Consider the following 23218-nt stretch of genomic DNA (forward strand, 5'->3'; position numbering starts at 1 on the left):
CCCACCTAGATACCTTCCAAACAGAAGAAACGAATCTCACATCTTGACCAAAGTAAAATTACCCTCTTTCAGACCTGGCGATTCAATGGACCAGAGGCGTAGCGACAAGAAGGGGGGGGGGGGCGAGTTACATATGTCCCCGGGCGCCAACATAGGTTGAAAATTAAACCTCATTTAAGCCGCAGTTTTGAATTATAAATATTAAAATATATGGGGGAGCCAAATTGAAAGTTTGTCCCCGGGCGCCGGGAGGGGTCGCTACGACTTTGCAATGGACAGATGAAGTACAGGTCGGGTGTTTCTGTAACCCTGGCAAATAAATGGATAATGTGGTCAGCACCATGTCCTGCCACTTTTAGTTTCTCTTACGGGACTCGAGTATTCATCAGAGATGGGTGAACTCAGGGACGTTCTACAGAATCGAGCCTAGGTACCTTCAGACGGGATAGGTGTTTCTAAATCCTACGCTCTCAACTATTTAAAGCAAAACGATTTGTAGGACTGTTTCCAGTACGTACTAGGCAAAAAAAAATAAACAAAATATGATGAAGCCTACACAAACTGTGAGATAATGTCATTCAAACTGTTCAAAATTTTACTAACTATATGGTCAAGCTTCCGAAATTACATGGCGAGTAAAGGCTCACCCAGAAATGGGCATTACATTTCTGATTATCTAATTTAAACCGAAATCTAATAGTATGTAACATATAATACATTTAGATCTACATTAAGTTTCTACAAACAATGTGTTGTTATAAATTATCACCAGGACATGGTGTACAACGAATAATTTCTCCGTCATAGAAAAAAAAATATTTGTTTTAGGATTAATGGCTTTTCAAATGGTTGGCATGCTAGAAAAACCAAGTAAAAACAAAGCAAACTGCCACCACTTGCTGTATAATAGAATACAATTCAGATTTCGAAAGATGTAAAGAGAATTTGGAGTTATTTGCTTGAATAGCAAAGTTAGATAGCTGGTAGCGTAGTGGGGTACAGACTTGATATTGAAAAAAATATTAATAGTATAGTATTTTAAAAGAGATTATAATTGAAACATGACTGATCACCAGACAGATAGTGTCCTCAAAAAAAAGCCAAATTCAGCAAAAGGATACGCCGAATGCTACAAAATCAAAGCCAATTATTTCAAAACGAGAGACCAAAAAGCCAAATTCAGCAAAACGATAAGCCGAATGCAACAATATTAAAGCCAAATCTATCAAAACGAGAGGCCAAACTAAAATAGCAAGCAGGTACCCTGTCACGAGGGTCTCGTAGAGGAAAGTCTCAGCAAAGTTGACACGGATCCGGGGAGGTTCCGGCAAATCTCCGCCCTGGTTGTCCGGAGCGGGCGTGGTTTGGGCGGGCATGAAGTTCATGGTCGTTGGGTACATCATGGTGGGAAACGTCATCATCATGGTGGTGGTAAAGAAAAACCACGGCGTGGTGGTCGTGTAGACTGGGGCGGGGCGCGGGGGGGGGGGGGAATAAATAATGACGATATTAAATTACATTACGGGTAAATATTGTCATATAATTGCAGCTATACAGATGGGGCTTTGTCACAATTCTGCCCATCTAGGTGTTACTTTCATCGAAAGAACGCATTTTGTCCAAAGCTTCGAACTTGGTAGTCCCTATATCCTTTCAGCAATGCGGATTCCTGCAAATACGGGATTTTCTGAGATTTTCTTGTAGAATCACATGAGCCCTCCATTTTCGCCAAGATTTGAAATTCTCAGGCATACTTTGACTAACATTATGATTTTCATATCAATATAAACACATTCCATCAAAAGAAGCCCAGATTTTTAAAATAATTTTACGCCTATACAACATTTTAAAGAATTGTGACTGTACGAGAATTATGAGCATAATTAATGATGTCTGATAATAACAACATTTAACACTAGATTTGATGTCAAAATAGGAACATATATTTTCCATACTCGTTCTATCGTCAACATTCCCAGATTTTGTATTTTAACTTCAATTATAACCTAACGGCTAAAATTTAGTTTTTACACTGACGGTTTATAATAACAATTTCTAGGTTTTAAATTTGTATTTTAAATTTAATAAATTAATTTAAGAATCTAAAATGATTCATAGCTTTAAAGTATTCGTAAAACTACAAGCAACTTCTTAGTGTTATAATATATAGTCAACTCAATGTGTACTTATGAGGTGAAAATTTCACATGAACTTTCTTTTTAAGTATACATTGTTATAGTACAGTAAAAGAGAAAGACCTATCCCAAGGTATACAAAAGAAAATTGTGTAGGGGGATAAAAAGTTGCGCTAAGGAAAAAAATATATAACATGAAGAAAATGTTCGTGTAGGGCAGTAGAGTACCCGATCGTTTCTGACGTCCATAGCCAGGTCTCTACAAAGTTGCTCCTAACTCTGGCGGGCTCCTGCAGACCGGAAGTCTGGTCGACCAAAGATGGCTGAGGCTGGGGCACGCCCATGCCTGGTGCAATGTTGAACATGACGCCCGGGACCATCATCTCCCAGATAGCTAGCATTTGGGTTAAAAAGTGTTGAATTTTTGTTAAAAGTTCCCTTTGCAAACCTGACGGTCTATAGGGCAAGTGAAGTAGAGTTCACTTGTTTCTGTGACCTCTACTTATAAAGAGATAGTGTGGTCAGCACTATGCCTAGCCGCCTTTACTTTCCCTAACGCGAGTTGGGTACCCATCAGAGTTGGGTGGACTCAAGACGGTCTACTGACTTGAACCCGGATTCGAACTCGAGACTTGCAGGTTAGCAGTCCAACTCTCTACCGCTAGACCACTCCGTCCCCTGGATTTGTTGTTACACTTTAATAAATGCACGGATTGTTTTCGTCGAGTGTATTCTGTTTGTGTAAGAGAATCGTTAAGCTAAGAATGGTTCAACTCTCACCAAAGAAATAACCATAGTACCCATGACCAATGTGTTCACTAGTTTAGAAATTGTGTACATATAGCAAAGAGGGGTGTGGCAATGAGCTTGTTGTGTAGCTAATTCATGTCACTGTTTGGATTAAAGGAATGCCCTAAAAGTAAGCGGAAATACCCAAAAGTAAACGAAAAATCCCAAAAGTAAACGGAAAACCCCAAAAATAAACAAAAATCCCCTCAGTTCCTGTGCTTTTTTTTCTGAGGGTAAGGTTTGTTGGAAAAAAAATTTTCACTAGCACAACAGTAGTAGTCAACTAACCCAAGGGTCAAGTTTGACCAAAGGAAAGTCTCAGAGAAAACGTTCCTGACTCGGGTCACCTCTTTCAAGGGCGTAGTACTAGACTGTGTGTTGATGGGGGTCACCGTTGGTGTAGGGTTTTGATCCGGTGTGATTGGCTGGACCGCTGCGCCAATGCTAAATACAGGGCCTACATACGCAGCGAAATGGCTATTGGGTATAGGAACCCACAACGGATTCGGTGCTTAAAAAAAAACGATTTGGTTTCTTATTAAATACATGTTTATTATTGATGTACTTTATGCCTACTCTAGTTATTTAACATACTGTTTGTATAAGCTCGCAGATCAATTTTAATATATTTTAAAAATCGCCTTTTCAATACAAATTTATTTTTTCACAGTTTTTAATTGCATTAATATAGATATATTATATTGTAGCAATTTCAAACGTGTACCGTTCTGAACACAGCTTTCAATACAGAAGGTTTTACAAAAACTAAGACGAGTTTCCTTGAAATTGTGTACGAGAAAATGGAATTTATTTTAAATAGGATAACACAACGCTATGGCGCTGTCATTTTTTTAAAAGAGATAATGCGCAGGAAAATATTACAATCACAATTAATTAAGCCAAGAAACGTTTTGAGTTGTGTCATCCATAAAAATATCCAAATGTTTTAGAACTTACACTTTTTAAAAATAACTACGCAAAGAATAGACCAGTGTTTTTTCCATACTTTTTTTCTCCGGGGGGCGGGGGGGGGGGGGCCTTGATATTTTCAGGGGGAGGCGGAATAAATTTTCAGGGGGTTGGACACTGGTAAAAGTATATATTTTCTATATAAATTTCCATTCCACGAAGAGATGCCTGGAAGAAACTCTGGAATAGACGTGCCTATAACACGCGGGTGAGTCATCTAAACCAAAGGCAAAAGGCACCATAAGCACTCACTTCAGTTATTTTCAAGAACATTCTTTAGAAGAAAACGGCATCGGTACATCTTATACGGTAAAACAATTTGGAGAAAGAAGGAAGAAAATTCTAAGCTTGATCCACACAAAGAACAATAACTCTTCTACAGAGGCAGATATGTTTTGGGCGGAGATAGAGAAGTAAAGATATACAAAAATATATAGTGTGCGAAAGAAGGGATGGGAGAGTAAAAGAGGTGTTACATGACCCTCACTATAGTCAACACAGACGGAAGGAAAGTCTGAGTAATCGTCCTCAATCTAACCGGCTCTTAACTGATGTCGGATTCCCCGATTCAATATTTTAGGCACTGCATACGTTGTTTTTTTTTAAATATATTTTCTTACCATAGTCCTGGTTAAAATATCACGGTTTTGACCTATTATAGAAAGCATGTATTAAGATTGTTGTATGTTCGTAAAGATCCTAAGAATTGAGAACATATCTTGACTTAGATTGATAGTAGGCCTATATAGAGGAAAAACGATTAAGAATAAGTCATTTTAAGGAAGATCAAAGAGAAAGCATATTCAGTAAAAACTCAGGGCGTACATAACCCAGCTAAGTTTAGTATTTTGTTTACTTCACAATTATACCACAACTGCTTTTTTTCTTTAGAAATGAAGACAGTTTTCTTGAACTATTTAATTAGCATACTACATGAGAGAAAAAAAAAGAAATCTGGGATTCCCGATGCACATTATTTTAGGAAAAGCGCTGTAAAAAAAAACATTAAAATAGTAAAAGAAAGGCATGTGGCAATAGAGCCTAAAGACTATTCGAAACAAAGAAAAATGTCGAAAGTAAACGGAAATTCCCGCATCACCCAAGTATTTTGTAGAGTTGTTGACGAATTCCCTTAACCAGAAGTGGTCAACTAACCCGACGGTCAAGTCTGACCAAAGGAAAGTCTCAGAGAAAACGTTCCTGACTCGGGTCACCTCTTTCAGGGGCGTGGTGCTAGACTGTGTGTTGGTGGGTGGGTTAGTGGGTGCCACGATCTGAGGGGGGTTATGGGGCCCCAGGAGTGGCGAGACCGCCAAACTTATTTGAGGGAGGGAATGTATCAAATCATACCAAATTGGACCTGTCGATCAAAAAAAGTTGTTTATGAGAAAATTAAGATTACAAACCTTACCACAATAATAAAAACAATACAAAACTTAATGACGTAGATTTACTTCTATTTTAACCGCATCGAATTTGCTAAAAATGATGATGGTTTTAAAAATATTTATACGCCAAAAAATGTATCAAGTATAAAAATAATGCGATTATGAAAGTATATTTTAATTAAGTATGAAGACACCTGGGATCAAACTTTCAATAACCAGATCATCGCTAACTGGATGAAATGTGTAATAGTGGTGTATTATTTCAAGCACAAGCGATAGATTGTTTTAGATTTGTCTCTAATAAAGAAGACTTGTAATTACTATTTATTAAATTAGATCTCTCTATATTGAATTATGTTTGCAACAGGTACTTTACAGATAATTCTTAACTATGGGATACTATCACGATTGATTTAAATGATTTAATATCTTTTCTTTATTATAGGATACTATCACGATTTATTTAATTGATTTAACATGTTTCTTGATTATGGGATACTATTACGATTGATTTAATTAATTTAACATGTTTCTTGATTATGGGATACTATCACAATTGATTTTATTGATTTAAAATGTTACATTGTGGCATTTTGAAACAGAAAATAGATTCATAAACGTTTTAGTTGTATACGGAAGGTACAAATGACATGAGTACTTAATTATTGATTTTAACACCATTATAGTGAGTGTCTACGTTATACCTACATCAGGGTGAGTGTCTACATTATGACCTACACCATAGTTAGTATCTGTGTTGTTGGTTGATAACGTGTTATGCTTCTGATCTTAAACCTTAGTCACATACACTCTCCGGAAGTAAAAATAAAATCTCAAATTTTAACACCAGGTTAAAATTAAGGTAAAAAAAGCTCATCAATAAAGTGCTAAAATAGTCAAGAAGAAATAAAGTATGTGTACCTACAGTATATTGTAGGGGTATGACGGTGTATCAAACGAAGATAATTTAAAGGTACGTCGCCGTAAAAGAGATTTAATATAACAATATATTTTTGTGAAAACTTTGCAAAACTAAAGGGAACTCACACCATGGGAAAAATGTATAGACACTGCACCAAAATTATTGTATAAAGCAGTTGAATAAAATTAAATATAATGACAAATAGCAATTAGGCAGTGGTGGGTTAAGACCAATGGAAATTCCCAAATCTGGAATTCCAACAGAACCCAAGCATTTTAATTAAGTTATGAAATTTTGGTTGAGTCGTATAATGGCAGTGGTCAACTAACCCGACGGTCAGGTCTGACCAAAGGAAAGTCTCAGAGAAAACGTTTCTGACTCGGGTCACCTCTTTCAGGGGCGTGGTACTAGACTGTGTGTTGGTGGGGGTGACGGTCTGTGGGGGGTTCTGGGCCCCCAGGAGTGGCGAGATCGATAAACTCACTTGAGGAATGGCGTTTACAAAGTTAAGCCAGATGGGGTGATCTGTTAATCAAGGAAGTTGTATGTGTGAAAATTAAGATAAAAAAAACTTACCGTGATGATAACTAAAAGTAAAATACAAATTTGGACCAGTGACTGGAAAGATGCGCGACGGAAAACTGCGCAGCGGAAAACTATGCACAAAAAAAGTGCGCATGGATATTGTTTTCTGAAATCCCGCATTCATAGACATTAACAAAGAATGACAACATGCACATTGCAGCATAATAAAAACCAGTTTGCACAAAATATGACAAATTTAAAGTGTATTAGTATAATTTGTTTCGATTTGCGCAGTTTTCCATTTGCGCATTTTTAAATTTTCTTGGAACTTTAGCCATCCATAGACAAACTACATTTTACCTGTATGTTTTTTTTAACCTCGCGGTACATATTAAAAAGTATGGCGTAAGTCCAAAAAATACTTGTTTATTATATGGTGTATTTTAGTGTGCCACATTAAAACAATAATGTTTTTAGTGCCGACGTAGGCTGTTGAATGTATGTATCGGTTAGATGAAACACGGCAACCCACTAAGGTTTTTTTTTAAAGATTGAACTAAGACAATTGAAACATTACAGCATGGTTAGCTTTTTTTATATGATTAGGGCTTCGTCGTGAGAAATGGGAGCTACAAACTTAAAAACTATGATAGTTAAAATAGTCAAATGTTAGTTTAAAAATATACGTGTTTATAACAGTCTATGTAAATAGTTTTCAATTTAGCCAGATTTAACCGGATTACAAAAAAGTTCCTTAAATTTAACCAGATTTAGTAGTATTATAAAAAATGTTGACCTTAGCTGTAACAGATTTCGGCGTATTACAACAAAAGTTGACCTGAACTTCAACCAAATCTAGTCGTATGTTGATCTTAAATTTAGCCAGATTTACAAAAATGTGGAATGATTAAAATATAAAGAAGTTCGACAACAAAATATTTGCGAAATCAAAGACCATTGACACGTAGGATAAACTAAATATTACAGTATTTTAAAATAAACTTGTAAAATAATGTAAGTGCGGGCAACAGTGTATTGAATAGACAAAAGTAAAGTTACAAAACAGAAAGTAATTCCCGCAGTAACTTGGCTCATTCCAGCGTTACATAAATGTTAATATTGTGGCATTATTGTAATGGTCAACTAATCCTAGGGTCAGATTTGTTTAAGAAGTAGGGACAATGTCTATATTTGTGCATCTGTTTATGTGTCTTTTTTCTCTCTTTGCAAGCAAGTTTTAAGTTTCAGAATTTTGATACAGTAACGTGATCGGTGTTCATTATTCAAAATAACTGTGTCAATTGTGTGTCAGTGACTACGGATAATCTAAATAGCGGTAGTCAAATATTTAGTCAATTAAATCTAATATTAGGTAAATAACAGTAACTTTAACCTTGCTTATCCCTGTTGCATAAAATAAAATAATAATAAATTTAAAAAGAATTGTTTAGTTAGGAAAACTAAACGAAAGAAATAATTGCACTTTTTGTTGTTTGAAAAAAAAATTGGCAGATTCCAACTAAGCCAGTGAAGAGCTCAAACCAATGGGAAATCCCAAAAGACAACGGAAATTACCTAAGCACCCAAGCTTTTTTTTAATTTCTTTTGCATTTTAGAAGTATAGGCAGTCCCTTATTCACAAGTGGTCAACTAACCCGACGGTCAGGTCTGACCAAAGGAAAGTCTCAGAGAAAACGTTTCTGACTCGGGTCACCTCTTTCAGGGGCGTGGTACTAGACTGTGTGTTGGTGGGGGTCACAGTCTGTGGGGGGTTTTGGACCCCCAAAAGTGGCACGACCATTGAGGCCATTTGAAGCGAAGAGCCGAAGAAGTTTAACCAGCTGGGGGGCTGCCCTGTCAATCAAAGACGATGTAGCTTATGGTTCAATAAACTTACCGCACTGCTCTAAGTTATGCCATGACTTGTGTCAAACATGTTATTTCATATAAAATTCAAGATCAAGTGTTTATTTTCTTTTTAAATAAATAAAGCTTAAATTTAAACGTATACAACCTAGTTAGCCAGATTTAGCTGTATTACAAAAATGTGGATGGAAATAAAATATAAAGAAGTTCGACATGGTTAGTGGGGGGGGGGGGGGGGTGTCACCCCGAGTAATGGCGAGGCCGCCTATTTCATTAGGGTGAAGGCGTTTAAAATGCTATGCCAGATATAAGGACCTGTCAGTTATTGATGTTACGTGTAAATTTAAAGAGAGCATCATACATTTACCACGGTTATAAAAAGTATGTTAAGTATTGCACCATTTTTAGAACACAGACGTAGTTGAAGTAGATTTTACCTTTTTTTTTGTTTCCCCATAAAATAAAATGTTGATACAATTATGATTATTTGTACATATGGCTAATCAGTTATCTAAAACGTTAACAAATAAACAATTTTATTATCTGTAAAATTAAGTATGTCAGATTTGTTTAAGAAGTAGGGACTATGTCTATACTTGTGTATCGTATTATGTGTCTGTTTTCTCCTATGCAAACACGCTTTTTACCTCTAAAAGTTTAAAATAATCACATGATTAGTGTTCATGTTTCAAAACAACCATACCATTTTTTGTGACAGTGACTACGTCTAATCGAAAAAGCGATAGTCAAATATTTAGTCAAGTAAAATTATTACGTCTAATCGAAAAAGCGATTGTCAAATATTTAGTCAAGTAAAACTATTATTAGGTAAATAACATTAATTTTAACCTTTTTCATAAGATTAATTTAGCCAGGGAACCTAAACCAAAGAAATAATTGCACATTTTGCTGTTGATTATTTTTTTTATCTTTGAAAATAATAATTGGCAGTCAGTAAAGAGCTCAAACCAGTGGAAAATCCCAAAAGACAACTAGAATTACCTAAGCACCAAAGCTTTCTTATTTCTTTTAAAACTATAGCCCCTTAATCAGAAATAGCCAACTAACCCAACGGTCAAGTCTGACCAAAGGAAAGTCTCAGAGAAAACGTTCCTGACTCGTGTCACCTCTTTCAGGGGCGTGGTACTAGACTGTGTGTTGATGGGGGTCACAGTCTGTGGGGGGTTTTGGACCCCCAAAAGTGGCACGACCGCTTGGCTTATTTGAAGCGTGGAGGTGAGTAAGTGTAACCAGTTGGGTGGTTGCCCTGTCAATCAAAGACGATGCAGCTTAAGGTTCGATAAACTTACCGCACTGCTCTAAGTTATGCCATGACTTGTGTCAAACATGTTATTTGATATCAAATTTAAGATCAAGTGGGTTCTTTTTTTAATAAAGTGAAGTAGAAGTCACCTGTTTAATGTGACCTCGATATATATATATATATATATATATATATATATATATAGGGCCCTATATATATATATACATATATAGGGATAGCGTGTTCAGCACTATACACATCTGTATTTACTTTTCCAGGTACCCATAACTGCTGGGTGGACTCAGACACGTTCTACAAACTTGAACCTGGATTGAAACTCGAGACTTTCGGGTTAGCAGTCGTATGCTCTACCATCCGACCACTCCATCTATCTCAGTTATGTAAATAATAAATAAAGTAAAAAAAAAACCTAAAGGAAAGGTAGTAAATCTCTAATTTCTGATATTTTATTGGCGTACGGTCTATCAGTATTGCTATCGTATACCCCAATGAATTATGTTGTGCTATCACTTTAATTAGACATTATAATGTATTTTTGTACGATCTATCACATTGTTATGGTATACCCAAAGACCACATCCCTAACTCTCCTTCTTTGATTGGTAAGTCAACCCTGCAAGGGGAGACAATCTGATCACTCTTTGTAGTACCTAGTAGTCGCCCTCTGTTTACGTTGAAAAGCGACGAAGAACTTACGTTAACCCCGCCCATAAAAAGAACAATAAAGTCTAGTTTGCAGTTGGAGAAGAGGGGCAGTGACAGAAGTGGATGCAAGATAAAACCTAACAGTGTTTCTTTCAGACTTTTTTTTAATCTTTTTCCTCCGGGGTGGGGTGTGGGGGAACTCACTTGATGCTTTCGGGGGGGGGGGGAGACGACAACATTTTCCGGGGGCGGACGGCGGACAGTGGTAAAAGTATATATTTTCTATATAAATTCCATTTCGTTCGGGGGGGGGGGGGGGGGCGGTAGACTTTCTTCCCCCGAAAAGATGTCTGGAAGAAACTCTAAAACCCAATCGACAGGAAACTTATACCACATAAAAATAGAAAAATTATTTTTTAAAATTTGACTCCAGTCGCTTTTAATAAGGGACCAGTGCTTAAAAAACATGTTTCATGATTTTTCGCCTATTTTTTTTAAAGCTACTTTAACATTAAAATCTTATTAAAGACCAGTCGAACGCCTCATCTTTCAATATTAAGTCCATTATATAGGCTACATTGTAGGGATATCCTTTACTATAGTTAACATTTTGGTTTTAAAATATTGTATGGATTCTAAACAAATTTTGAAGTCTATACTTATACTGTTTTGATACATCAGACCGAGTTCGCTTTATTGTAAACTTGTACCGAATTCCAAGGCAGCCGCCACGAACTCACTAAAAAGGTTTAGCTGTCTGTCGGATTAATCGGGCTATTGTCATAGGGTTGTGACTAAACCAGGGGTCGGCAACCTTTTGAGGCGGAAGAGCCAAAAGTTACAATTTTCAAAATTTCCCTGGTTTTAAAGAGCCACTAACATTTTTTTTATTTCAAATATTTTATTTTTTTATTAAGATTATTAGTAATTGTTCAAGGAGCTGGAGAGCCGCATCTTGATATCAAAAGAGCCGCATGCGGCTCGCGAGCCGCAGGTTGCCGACCCCTGGACTAAACCACAACAATCGAGAAAAGTTAAAGCACAATAAAAATAAAAATAATTTTTATTGTTTAAGTAGCAATTCATTGTGTTGCAGTTCTGATCTGTATTTTAGAACACTTTTGCCTGACTGTAGTTTTTAATTTTATTTTATTCACGCAATCTTTTTAAAATTTTAATGTTTTTCAAATATTTTTCTTGACCTCGTCAAAATATAGCTTGTCATAAACGAAGCTGCTGTCTACTTTTTTGAAAATAAAAGTATAAAATTTACAGCAAGGCTAAAGCAGAATTTTGCTGTCCAAAGCTAGAGTAACCGCCCTTAGAGTAGCTGTTTTTGGAGTAGCTGCCCCTTATTATACTAACCCGACATCAATCTCAGACCAGAGGAAAGTCTCCGAGAAGACAGAACGCACGCGGGCCGGCTCTTTCAAAGGGCCACCACTGGTGGCGGTATTGCCTGGTACCTGAGTCTGGGTGACTCCCCCTAGAAGGATCAGTGGCTGCATCATAGGTATTTCCCACCAATCTGGTGATGATTGGTGATAGAATAAGTTTTCTATACGTTGTTTTATTTCATTGCCTACAACCGTACGTACATTTTCGGTTAGCGTTTTAAGAAAAATGACTAGATCTATAATCTAATCAGAGGCGTAGCAAGGGGGGGGGAGTGCGGACCGCACCGGGTGACACCATTTAAGGGGGTGACACCAAGGTAAAAAATAGCAAAATATATAGAGAAAAACTTGAGGGGAGGGGTGCAAATCGAAAGTTGGAGGGGGGGTGGTGCAAATCGAAAAATTTGTCCCCGGGAAGGGTCGCTACGCCTCTCGGGGTGACACCATTAAGTGCCGCACCGGTTGACACCCGTCCTCGTTACGCCACTGAATCTAATATTGCTGTATAGACTATACAGATAGTATTTTTTTTTAATTTAACTTGTTTCAGTGTGTTAAATAGATTCATAAGTTAATAGTGTTTATCCTATAGACAAAAATAATATATAGCCGTCAATAGCAGTACTGGTTGCCATGGAAACCACGAAAAGGTGTGAAAACTAACACCTTTTCAAACCTCTAACTTTGTTCCCAAAAGAAATTTAAATATCTGATGACACATTTAGATTTCTCAAACCAAACTATAAATTTCTACGTTTATTCATTGCGATAGCTTATATCCAATTTTTAATACAAATTTTTACGTAAAACTATGTACAAAAATTAGGGGGTGGTGCTACATAAATGTCAAAATTTCCTAAAGTATTGCAGTAAACTCAATGTTCAAACGTAGTATTGTAGATAGTATAATGCTGAATGTATGTGAAAAATTTCAGCTTTGTATGACCAAGGGTTCCAAAGCCTTAGCGATTTGAATGTTGAATTTTGAGTAAAAATTCAAAGTTGGGAAAACTTGAAAAGAAGGTTGGAAAAAGACACTGTGCGTTTTCTCTTATAGAAAACAGAAAAAAACCTATTGTTGTTTGCGGAAGAGCCATTTGACTAATAAAATACCTGTTCACTTATGTTATAAGTTTTAGACAGATTTTTCTATGTAAGCAGAAAATATGTATACAACAGGTAAAGAATTAATGTCTATTAAGTATTACATATCCTATTAATCGAGTTTTATCAGAACGACTATCATCAAACCAGATTAAGTTCTGTTTGTTAGCCGGTCTTTTCATTTCAATACAATGTCTATCCCTACTTAAATTGTAGCTTACACAAGTTTATTGCCTCTCGATAATAGCCTAATACACAAATGTGGGTACAGCGCTTGAGGCTAAACACGCACCCCACCCAACCCCACCCCATTCATTATTTTTACGCGCATGTCCTTATAAGGAGTTGGATAGCAAATTTTACTTTGTAGAAAACAACGTTATCCAACTTGTGTGTAGAACAAGGAAAAAAGTCACTACACTATCGGGTACACGGGTGCTTGGCCGATAGATTGATGTATAGTTTATGATGCTTCTTGGGCAATAAAAGATGTGATACCCGCTCGAAGATAGCCGCTGACCGCGTAGTGGTGTGAACATTTGCAAGGGAGGGGGGGGGGATACTGTTTCACATAGCACTAAAAAGATGAAGTTCTAGAAGTCCGAAATGTTCTGGTTAGATAGCTAAAAAGTGTTAGTACCGAATTCAGAAATAAAAATTTTGATGAGCAAAATATAAATTTTATCGAAAACGTGTATCTTGTATCCTTATATATTTATAAAACTTTTTTTTTTAAATAATCAATTAATTTTTTTTTCTTTAATGCTTTTATTTTCAAAATAATATTATTTTCAAATATATATATATTTGAAAATAATCAATTACAACAAAATCAATGATTACTCACTAGTGCATTGTCTGGAGTTGCAGTTCTGATATGTATTTTAAAACACTTTATCCTGACTATAGTGTTTAATTGTATTTTACTCAAGCGATTTTCAAAGATTTTTAACTATTTTATATTTTTCTAGATGTCATTAAAATGTGGCTTAAGCCGTAACCAAAGCTGCTGTCTACTTTTTTGACAATAAAAGTATGAAATTTACACCAAGGGTAAAGCTGATTTTTACCATCCAAAGCTAGAGTAACCGCCCTTAGAGTAGCTGTTTTTGGAGTAGCCGCCCCTTACTATACTAACCCGACATCAATGTCAGACCAGAGGAAAGTCTCCGAGAAGACAGAACGCACGCGGGTCGGCTCTTTCAAAGGGCCACCACTCGTGGCTGTATTGCCTGGTACCTGAGTCTGGGTGACGCCCCCTAGAAGGGTCTGAGGCTGTATGCCACCAAAGTTGGCCATCATAGGTATTGCCCACCATTCTAGTGATAATTAATAATATAATTGGCTTTCTATACGTTGTTTTATTTAATAGCCTACAAAACCTACGTACATTTTCGGCAAGCGCTTTTAAGAAAAATTACTAGATCTAGAATTCAATATTGAAGTTTTTATTTAAAATAGGGAAGTGTAACACTTAGGCATTTTTTTTTTTTAATATAGCGGTCTTTTAAATTTAAAATATTCTGCAGACTGGAATGGGGAACACGAAAAATTGTGTCTAAAAGAAGAAGTGTTTCTTCCAGACTTTTTTCTCAGGGGGGGGGGGGGGCACTTGAAATTTTCGGGGGGGCGGTAAACTTTCTTGGGGGGGGGGGGGGGCGGACACTGTTAAAAGTATATATTTTCCATATAAATTATATAAATTTCATTTCGTTCGGGGGGGGCGGTAAAAAAAATTCCGGGGGGGCTTGCCCCCCCCCCCCCGAAGAGATGCCTGGAAGAAACTCTGAAACGAAGACATTACTGATACAGTAGAGTAGCTGTGACCAGAAAACAAGACACGGATTGGCTTGTAATCAGTGTTTTCTTCTGGCAACTATTCTCCACGCCCCTTCCCCCCCCCCCCCCCCACCTCCCCAGGAGAATCACTGCGCATGCTCAATCCTTTGCATATAAAATTCTAAAAATATGTGTGTTCATGTCCATTATGAAACGACTGAACTCAAAGAAAGAGCAATAACTCTGTTTTTTTTTAAAGACCAGTTACTCTCTCATATAATATATATTTATATAAATAATAATCAAGCAATGATTCAAATTAAAGTAGCTCCAACAAAGTCTTGTTAAACGGCTAAGGACTATAAGAAACATGCATAACATTTAAAGAATATTTCTTTCACATGCAATGAAAATTAATCATATAAATATTTTTAATGTATACTAAAGGTTGTTTTTTTAAATTGGTTAGTATTAATTTTTACCCCGAATCTCATGTCTACCCATTTCATCCGTCATGCAATAGAATCAATAAAAAAATGTTTTGTACCCCACTGGGATTTGAACCCACAGCCAGGACTCGGGGAAAAGGACCCTAACACGAGCTGGTTCCTGTAAGGACTGGGACGGCTTCACGTCCATTTGGTTGTCCAGCATTGGCTGACGATTAAACGCTACGGGCTGGGCAGTTTCAAGAATCATTGCTCCTTTAAATAGCATCCACGGCCTCGGCCTAGGTCTAAACCCTGTATTAGAAATCATCTCAGTCCCATTCAGTTTTTTTTGTGTGTGTGTGTGTGTGTGTGTGTGTGTGTGTGTGTGTGTGTGTGTGTGTGTGTGTTTTAAGTTTGTTTTCATTTCGTTAGTCAACGCCATAATTTTTTTCTCCATAGCAGGCAGATTCAAGAATCATTGCTCCTTTAAATAGCATCCACGGCCTCGGCCTAGGTCTAAACCCTGTATTAGAAATCAACTAAGTCCTATTCTGTTTTTTTTTATGTTTTAAGTTTGATTTCATTCGTTAGTTGACGCCATAATTTTTGTCTCCATAGCAGGCAATAAAGATTAATAATATTAATTAGTAAAGGTTAAACTAAAGAATTTAGTTAGTGTTAATTTGCATTCCGTGTCTACCCATTCTATTCATGCAGTAGAATTGCATCCATTAAAAAAAAATCTTGTACCCCACTGGGATTTGATCCCAGAGCCACGTCTCGGGGAAAAGGACCCTAACTCGAGCAGGTACTTTGAGGGACTGAGACGGCTTCATGTCCATTTGAATGTTCAGCGCTGGCTTAGCATTAAAGCTGGCTGCTTGAAACATCATAGGGCTTCCAAACATTACTCTGGGTATTTTAAATCCTGCATACGCAACAGAATTAAAGGTCTTATATTTACTGTTTGCATGCTGTATGCTCCAAAATAGTTAAAGTTATTGGAGAGTTCACATCGAAAATTTTAAAGTATGCTACAGTAAGCCTTTTTTTTAATTATGTAAGTAATGTGATGCTGTTAGTGAAATGTTTATTGTATTATTTATTTTTTTAATTTGATTTGGGTATGTGTTCCCGTATACTACAAGTTGAAAGATTTGCAAATAAGCTTACTTCAGTTAATGTTTTCATGTTTGAACTTTAACCCTTCGGGGTTCGAGTAATTTTCTGGAGTTTTTTCAGCAATGCATTGGCAATGCTTTGACAATGGTCAATAAATACTTTGGGTAGATATGTTCCAAATTGTAGCTTTGCAACCACATCAAATGCTATTTCAAAATAATAACCAAACTGTTATATGTTCTTTAATTAGCAACAGTTAGTAGCTTCAATTTATCAATGTATCATCGTTTTGCAAGAGGATAATAGTAAAATCTCCTTGCAGACTATATAGTAGAAGTAATCAGATGTTGTTGTTTTTTTTTAACGGCATACAAAGAAAGCCGCTTTTAATTCCCCAGACAAGTCGGGAACTTATTAGAGCTGGGCAGACTCAGTGATGTTCCATAGAGTCAAACCTAGACGTTCGTGTTAGTCATTGTGTGCGCTATTGCTTGACCACACCCCGAGTTTTAAGTTTATCTCTTAACATAACCTAAACAACATGGTACAGCTCCTCATGGGTACTAATAGTTTCAAATGTTCGTCTTCTAGATTGTATTCTTATTGTTGGTTATCTTGGTGAGAATGAGAACTACGCTTAAAGCTGTACTAGGGCATAGAAAATCACGGTGTGAGCTGAATACGGTATTTCCTGAAAAGATTGTAAAGTGTGAGTGGCATAAGGAGACAGAGATGATGTGGTACTCACGGATTGGTTCCTGGTAGTGGTAGACTGTGGCGTCGGTGAGGATGACAACGCCAGCATTCTGCAACAGACAAGACACAGCCGCTTATTAATGTGTTGGGTGATTTTGTTTAAGAAACTCAAAGTGTAGTGATTTTTTTTATTCTACACTAGACTCGATAATAGAATTTAAATGTGTGAAGTCGTTTAATTTACAAACTTTCAAACGTGTCTGATCTCTTCTGTCTGCTAGGATGTGGTCTGTCTGATCTGATGACTTCTATCGGTAGCCAGCTAGAGCGACTACATGATGTCTACATGTGGACATGTGTTTTGGTGTGCTAGGTCTCTGTCTGTAAGACAAGCCGTCTTCTATCTCTATAATAAGCTGTCTACTGTCTCTAAGACAAACTGTCTACTGTCTCTAAAATAAACTGTCTACTGTCTCTTAGACAAGCTGTCTACTGTATCTAAGACAAACTGTCTACTGACTCTAAGACAAGATGTCTACTGTCTTTAAGACAAACTGTTTACTGTCTCTATAATAAAATGTCTACCGTCTCTAAGACGAACTGTCTACTGTCTATACGAAAAGCCGTCTATTGTCTCTATAATAAGGTGTCTACTGTCTTTAATACAAACTTTCAACTGTCTCTAAGACAAGCTGTCTACTGTCTCTAAGACAAACTGTCTGCTGTCCCTAAGACAAACTGTCTACTGTCTCTTAGACAAGCCGTCCATGTCTATGAAACAAACTGTCTACTGTCTTTAAGATAAACTGTCTAGGATACATATCAATGTATCATCGTTTTGCAAGAGGATAAAAAAAAGGATAAACTGTCTACCGTCCCTAATTCAAAATGTTTTCTGTCTGTAAACCAGTCTTTTGCCCATCTATTATCTAAACCACCCACCTGTAAAACCTGCTGTGCGTCACTTCCGCCAATGAATGTTGGGTAAGGCCACCAGATAAATCTCTTCTTTCTCCTGCACATTGGGCAATCGATACCGCCACGGAAACCGCCGGACGTACTCGAATCTACAATGGTATCGTATTCCTTGAGATCTGAATACACCTGTAGATAACAGAAAGACATTGGGTGATATTTTACTCAACTAGGAGAGATGGAAATGGAAGCAGTTTTCCAAATAATCGAAAAAAGATGGCGTTAGATAGGGTGCGTCCTAAGAATGAATCAAGAGTATATTTATTAAAACATAGATAAACAATATTTTATTATATAGATATTTACACAAATATATATATATGTATATATATATATATATATATATATATATATATATATATATATATATATATATATATATATATATATATATATATATATATATATATATTTATATATATAGACTGGTAACTCAAAAAGTCTCTAGTTCGAATCCGGGTTTTTGTAAGAAGAATGTCCCTCCTTAGTCTACCCAGATCTAATGGGTACCTAACTCACGTTAGGGAAAAGTAAAGTCGGCTGGGCATAATGCTGACCTTACTATCACTTCATACGCCGAGGTCAGAGAAACAAGTGAACTCTAATTCACCTGCCCCATGCATCGTCAGTCTTGAAAGGGAACTTAATTTTTTTTTACTTAATTTAAATATAATCAAAAATAATATTTAATAATATACAATTATAAAGTATATAATTATAAAATTACATTTTCTTTCTTCGTTCTTTAAAAGATGAAGCCATTTCTAATGCAATGAATACAACTCTCATTTAATTTTTTTAATGGAGTCAAAAATGTTAAGTTATTGTTGTTATTTTTAGTAGGGCAATTAAACCAAGCTCTTACATCACTGTCAGTGACGTCATTTCTGCCCTTGAGCAGCAGGACGCTCTGGTCAATGGCCAACAGGTTGACGCTGGAGTCAGGGTCAGCTGTGGTGATGACGGTCACGTTGTCACCTGGTTCAACGTCTGTCCTGTCCAGGTTGATGGAAACCTGTGGCGGGGAGGGGGAGAAAATGTAAACATTACTTATCACAAAATGCTTTATCGAACACGCGCACTTGGAAAATTACTCCCAAACAAACGCGCAAACTAAAAATTACATATGATTTACGTATGAGCGTTGTTTTTCAATAATTTTTTGGGAATAACTTTGAAGTATAATTTATTTTTCAAATCAGCGAATCGTACACATTAGAAAATGCAGTTTTAAAACCTTAAAGATCTGGTGTGTTATTCTCTTATTTACACTGAGGCAGAGACGTAGCGATGGGGGGAAGGGGGGGGGACATATGTCCCCGGGCGCCGACCTTAGAGCGCCAAAATGGGTTGGAAAAAGTAATCGAAAGTGTGAGGGGATTGCAAATCGAAAGTTTGAGGGGGGGTGCAAATTGAAAGTTTGTTCCTGGGCACCCGCAAGGGTCGCTACGCCTCTGCACTGAGGGGACTTACAGCATTATTGCAATGACACCAGTACCTTGTTTATAAAATTCTAGTTAGTTGTTCAGTTGATCATAGGAATGTTATAGAGAGTATGTGTGTACCTTGTTTATATATTCTAGTTAGTTGCTCAGTTGATGCCGCTAGAGGAATGTTATAGAGAGTACGTGTGTACCTTGTTATTGAAAGCACCGCTGATGTCAAAGCTGATACTGTCTGGGACAACTTCACCGTCTGGTCTGACGTAGTAGACGACGATTCTGGCAGAGGGCGCCATGCTGGGCTCAGAGACGACGGAGAAAGGGAAAACCTTCTGGTTGTTGGCGTTGATGGTGCCGGTCTTGACGATGACGCCCCGAGAGAGAACCTGTTAAGAAAATGTGAAGAAATTTTTAATTTTCAAAATCGTATCGTTTGTTTATTTTTTACTTATTCATAAATAAGTACAGCAAGGGAGATCATATCTAGAGTATGTGTTACCTGGTAAACGAGGGTAGATAACTCTTCGGTGCCTTTGATTTCAAAAGAAATGCTGTCTCCGGCCTAATAGAAAAAGTATTTGATCAAAAACAATATATTACTAGCTTTAAAATATAATTAGATAAAGTAATGGTATAATTATGTTGTCATTTAAAGGAAAAGAAGTAAATGAAAAATGTTAGAGGATTTTGATAAAGCTTGGAAATTTTGAGCTACAATTTAAATAAATTATACTATTTTCCCCCTTTTGATGATTGATTTTTTTTGCCTTGTTCTTCTAATAAATTTATCTCTTATATTATCGGGGGGAAAAAAATTAAATTTATCAGATAAAACCCTGAGCAAGTTTTTAAAATTACAACCTACTAATTACTTAATGTAATTTCCTTACCTTGATGGATGAAGACTTGAGCGAGAGTTGAATGTACGAGTTGCTAGGGGAGTGGCTCTTGCCAAGGGTCAGTTCCTTGGTCACTCCCTGGAAGTCTGACTGGAAGTGGATAATTTATTGAGTCAATAATTTATAATAGCATTAATGTGAAACGGTCACTTTTATCTCTATTACAGAAACAGGTAAATTCTGCTTCATCTCGACCATAACTTTCAGGTCCAAAATGGTACGAGAACTATAGATCTACTTGTTGTCTGTTTTGTTTGGGTAAAAACGGGCCATTGTACGTTTGTACTGAAAACGTAGTGCTAGAGGTGAATTCTATTCATTATTGTTTTTAGCATTTTCCAGACCATAAATAGGATCAACAACTGGTGTGTCTGTGTCTGTGTGTGTGTGTGTTTGTCTGAGTGTGTGTGTCTGTGTGTGTGTTTGAGTGTGTGTTTGAGTGTTTGTGTGTTTGTCTGAGTGTGTGTGTCTGTGTGTGTGTTTGTCGGAGTGTGTGTGTCTGAGTGTGTGTGTCTGAGTGTGTGTGTCTGTGATTGTATACTGAGTGTGTTTGTGTTTGTGTGGGTGTTTGTGTCTGTGAGTGCGTGCGTGTGCGGGAGTATATGTGTGTATGCTGTGTGTGTGTCTGTGTGTGTGAGAGTGTGTCTGTGTTTGTTTGTCTGTGTACGTGAGTGTGTGTGAGTGCGTGCGCGTGCATGCGCATGTGCATGTGCATGAATGTGTTGTATTTTTTATTTGTTTTTTTTTTGTTCTGATTGTTTTCGGTGGAGGCGGAGGTGGCGATATTTTTTTTGTTGTTTTGTTTTTTTGTTGTTGTTGTTGTTGCTAATTAGGCCTATAGAACGACAAGAATGTTAATTAAAAAGAACTCACTGTAATGTGAACATCCTTGGCATCAGCGGGGATGTCAACAGGGATGGCGAGTAGACCGTTGCTAGGGACGCTCAGGGTCTGACCAGGCAGGTCCCTGTTCTCCGTGGGTGGGGAGTACCAGTAGCTGGGGGTGGGCGTGGTTCCAGGAAGCTCGGCTGTGATTTTAATGCTGACCTTGACACTGTCAACGGTAGAGCTAACGGGAAGACCGTCGGGCTGGGAGACTTTGAGCTGGAGGGAGAAATGAGAAAATTTCTTTATACTCTGGAAACACAGATATTTTTTTTTTGTATTTTAAAGCGTAGTAAGAAAATATGAAGAAAAAAAGTTACAAATAAATCAAAGGTTTGTAGTAAATTAGTACCGGTTCTCAATTGAAATATAACAACGGAAAAATAAAAAAATAAAAGTGAATTAATAAAACAGACCCGCAGGCCGGATACGGGCCGCGGTCTATATCTATTTACAACAGTTAGTTTGTGCGTAAAAGTACTGCGTGTATGTTATATTTTTTTACATTTATTATATGTTGTTTAATCTTTGTGATCACATAAATACGTAGATAGCCAATATACTGTAAAGTACGTACGTAGCCAATATACTGTAAAGTACGTACATAGCCAATATACTGTAAAGAACGTACATAGCTAATGTACTGTAAAGTACTTACATAGCAATGTACTGTAGAGTACTTACATAAGCAATGTACTATAAAGTACTTACATAAGCAATGTACTATAAAGTACTTACATAAGCAATGTCCTGTAAAGTACTTACATCAGCAATGTACTGTAAAGTACTTACATAAGCCATGTACTGTAAAGTACTTACATCAGCAATGTACTGTAAAGTACTTACATAAGCAATGTACTGTAAAGTACGTACATAGCCAATGTACTGTAAAGTACTTACATAAGCAATGTACTGTAAAGTACTTACATAACCAATGTACTGTAAAGTACTTACATAAGCAATGTACTGTAAAGTACTTACATAACCAATGTACTGTAAAGTACTTACATAAGCAATGTACTGTAAAGTACTTACATAACCAATGTACTGTAAAGTACTTACATAAGCAATGTACTGTAAAGTACTTACATAACCAATGTACTGTAAAGTACTTACATAACCAATGTACTGTAAAGTACTTACATAACCAATATACTGTAAAGTACGTACATAGCCAATGTACTGTAAAGTACTTACATAAGCAATGTACTGTAAAATACTTACAGAATCAATGTACTGTAAAGTACTTACATAAGCAATGTACTGTAAAATACTTACAGAATCAATGTACTGTAAAGTACTTACATAAGCAATGTACTGTAAAATACTTACAGAATCAATGTACTGTAAAGTACTTACATAAGCAATGTACTGTAAAATACTTACAGAATCAATGTACTGTAAAGTACTTACATAAGCAATGTACTGTAGACCAGGCTTGAAGGTCTTGGGATTGTTCTCCGGGTACTCAAGTTTCACACCTTTGTCGTACATGGTGACGGTTCCGTTACTGGACATCTGGTTTCCGGTCAAAGACTCGGTCACGTTGGCCGAGACGATGAGGATGTGTCCGTTGAGCTGGGCATTGATGGCCTTGACCTGTGACATGGGCACCGTGACCTTGGCTTCTCCATCAAGCTGGTGGGTAGAAAATATATGTAAATGTATAAGTTCTGTTTCTAGATAGTGTTTGATCTCCGGCCCACAGCGTGGTGAACTGACAGAACAGTGTTTCTTTCAGAACTTTTTACTCCAAGGGGGACTTGAAACTTTCGGCGGGGGGGGGGGGGGGGGGGGCGGACTAATTTTTTCACGATGGCAGCGGGGGAAGGTGGTTGAGCGGGGGAGGGGGGGGGACACTGGTAAAAGAGATGCCTTAAAGAAACACTGACTGAGACTAACCAATACAATAAAAGGAGCTTTTTTTTCTATCTTCGCTACGAGAAAAAATCGGCAATATTTTT

At 37.0% G+C, this 23218-nt stretch overlaps 1 protein-coding gene across 5 annotated transcripts in view; it reads right to left on the bottom strand.

Moving 5' to 3' along the window:
- LOC131951070 (CD109 antigen) overlaps positions 1-23218 on the bottom strand; it is a 51047-nt gene that overhangs the window by 18275 nt on the left and 9554 nt on the right. The window contains exons 11-19 of one of the 5 annotated variants that reach the window (XM_059313337.1): positions 22668-22892; positions 21243-21473; positions 20361-20459; positions 19970-20032; positions 19665-19856; positions 18894-19043; positions 17996-18157; positions 17106-17163; positions 2364-2529 (exon numbers count right to left, since the gene is read on the bottom strand). In XM_059313337.1, coding sequence (XP_059169320.1) covers positions 2364-2529; positions 17106-17163; positions 17996-18157; positions 18894-19043; positions 19665-19856; positions 19970-20032; positions 20361-20459; positions 21243-21473; positions 22668-22892 — 1346 coding nt within the window. Of the gene's footprint in view, positions 1-2363; positions 2530-3212; positions 3436-6532; positions 6729-11889; positions 12053-17105; positions 17164-17995; positions 18158-18893; positions 19044-19664; positions 19857-19969; positions 20033-20360; positions 20460-21242; positions 21474-22667; positions 22893-23218 lie in introns of all 5 variants that reach the window. The other 4 variants (XM_059313335.1, XM_059313336.1, XM_059313340.1 and 1 more) reach the window with 4 other exon arrangements.

The sequence above is a fragment of the Physella acuta genome, unplaced genomic scaffold (assembly GCF_028476545.2).
Source record: "Physella acuta isolate Inbredline_101_S28 unplaced genomic scaffold, ASM2847654v3 ptg000797l, whole genome shotgun sequence".
Taxonomy (NCBI): Eukaryota; Metazoa; Mollusca; class Gastropoda; family Physidae; genus Physella; species Physella acuta.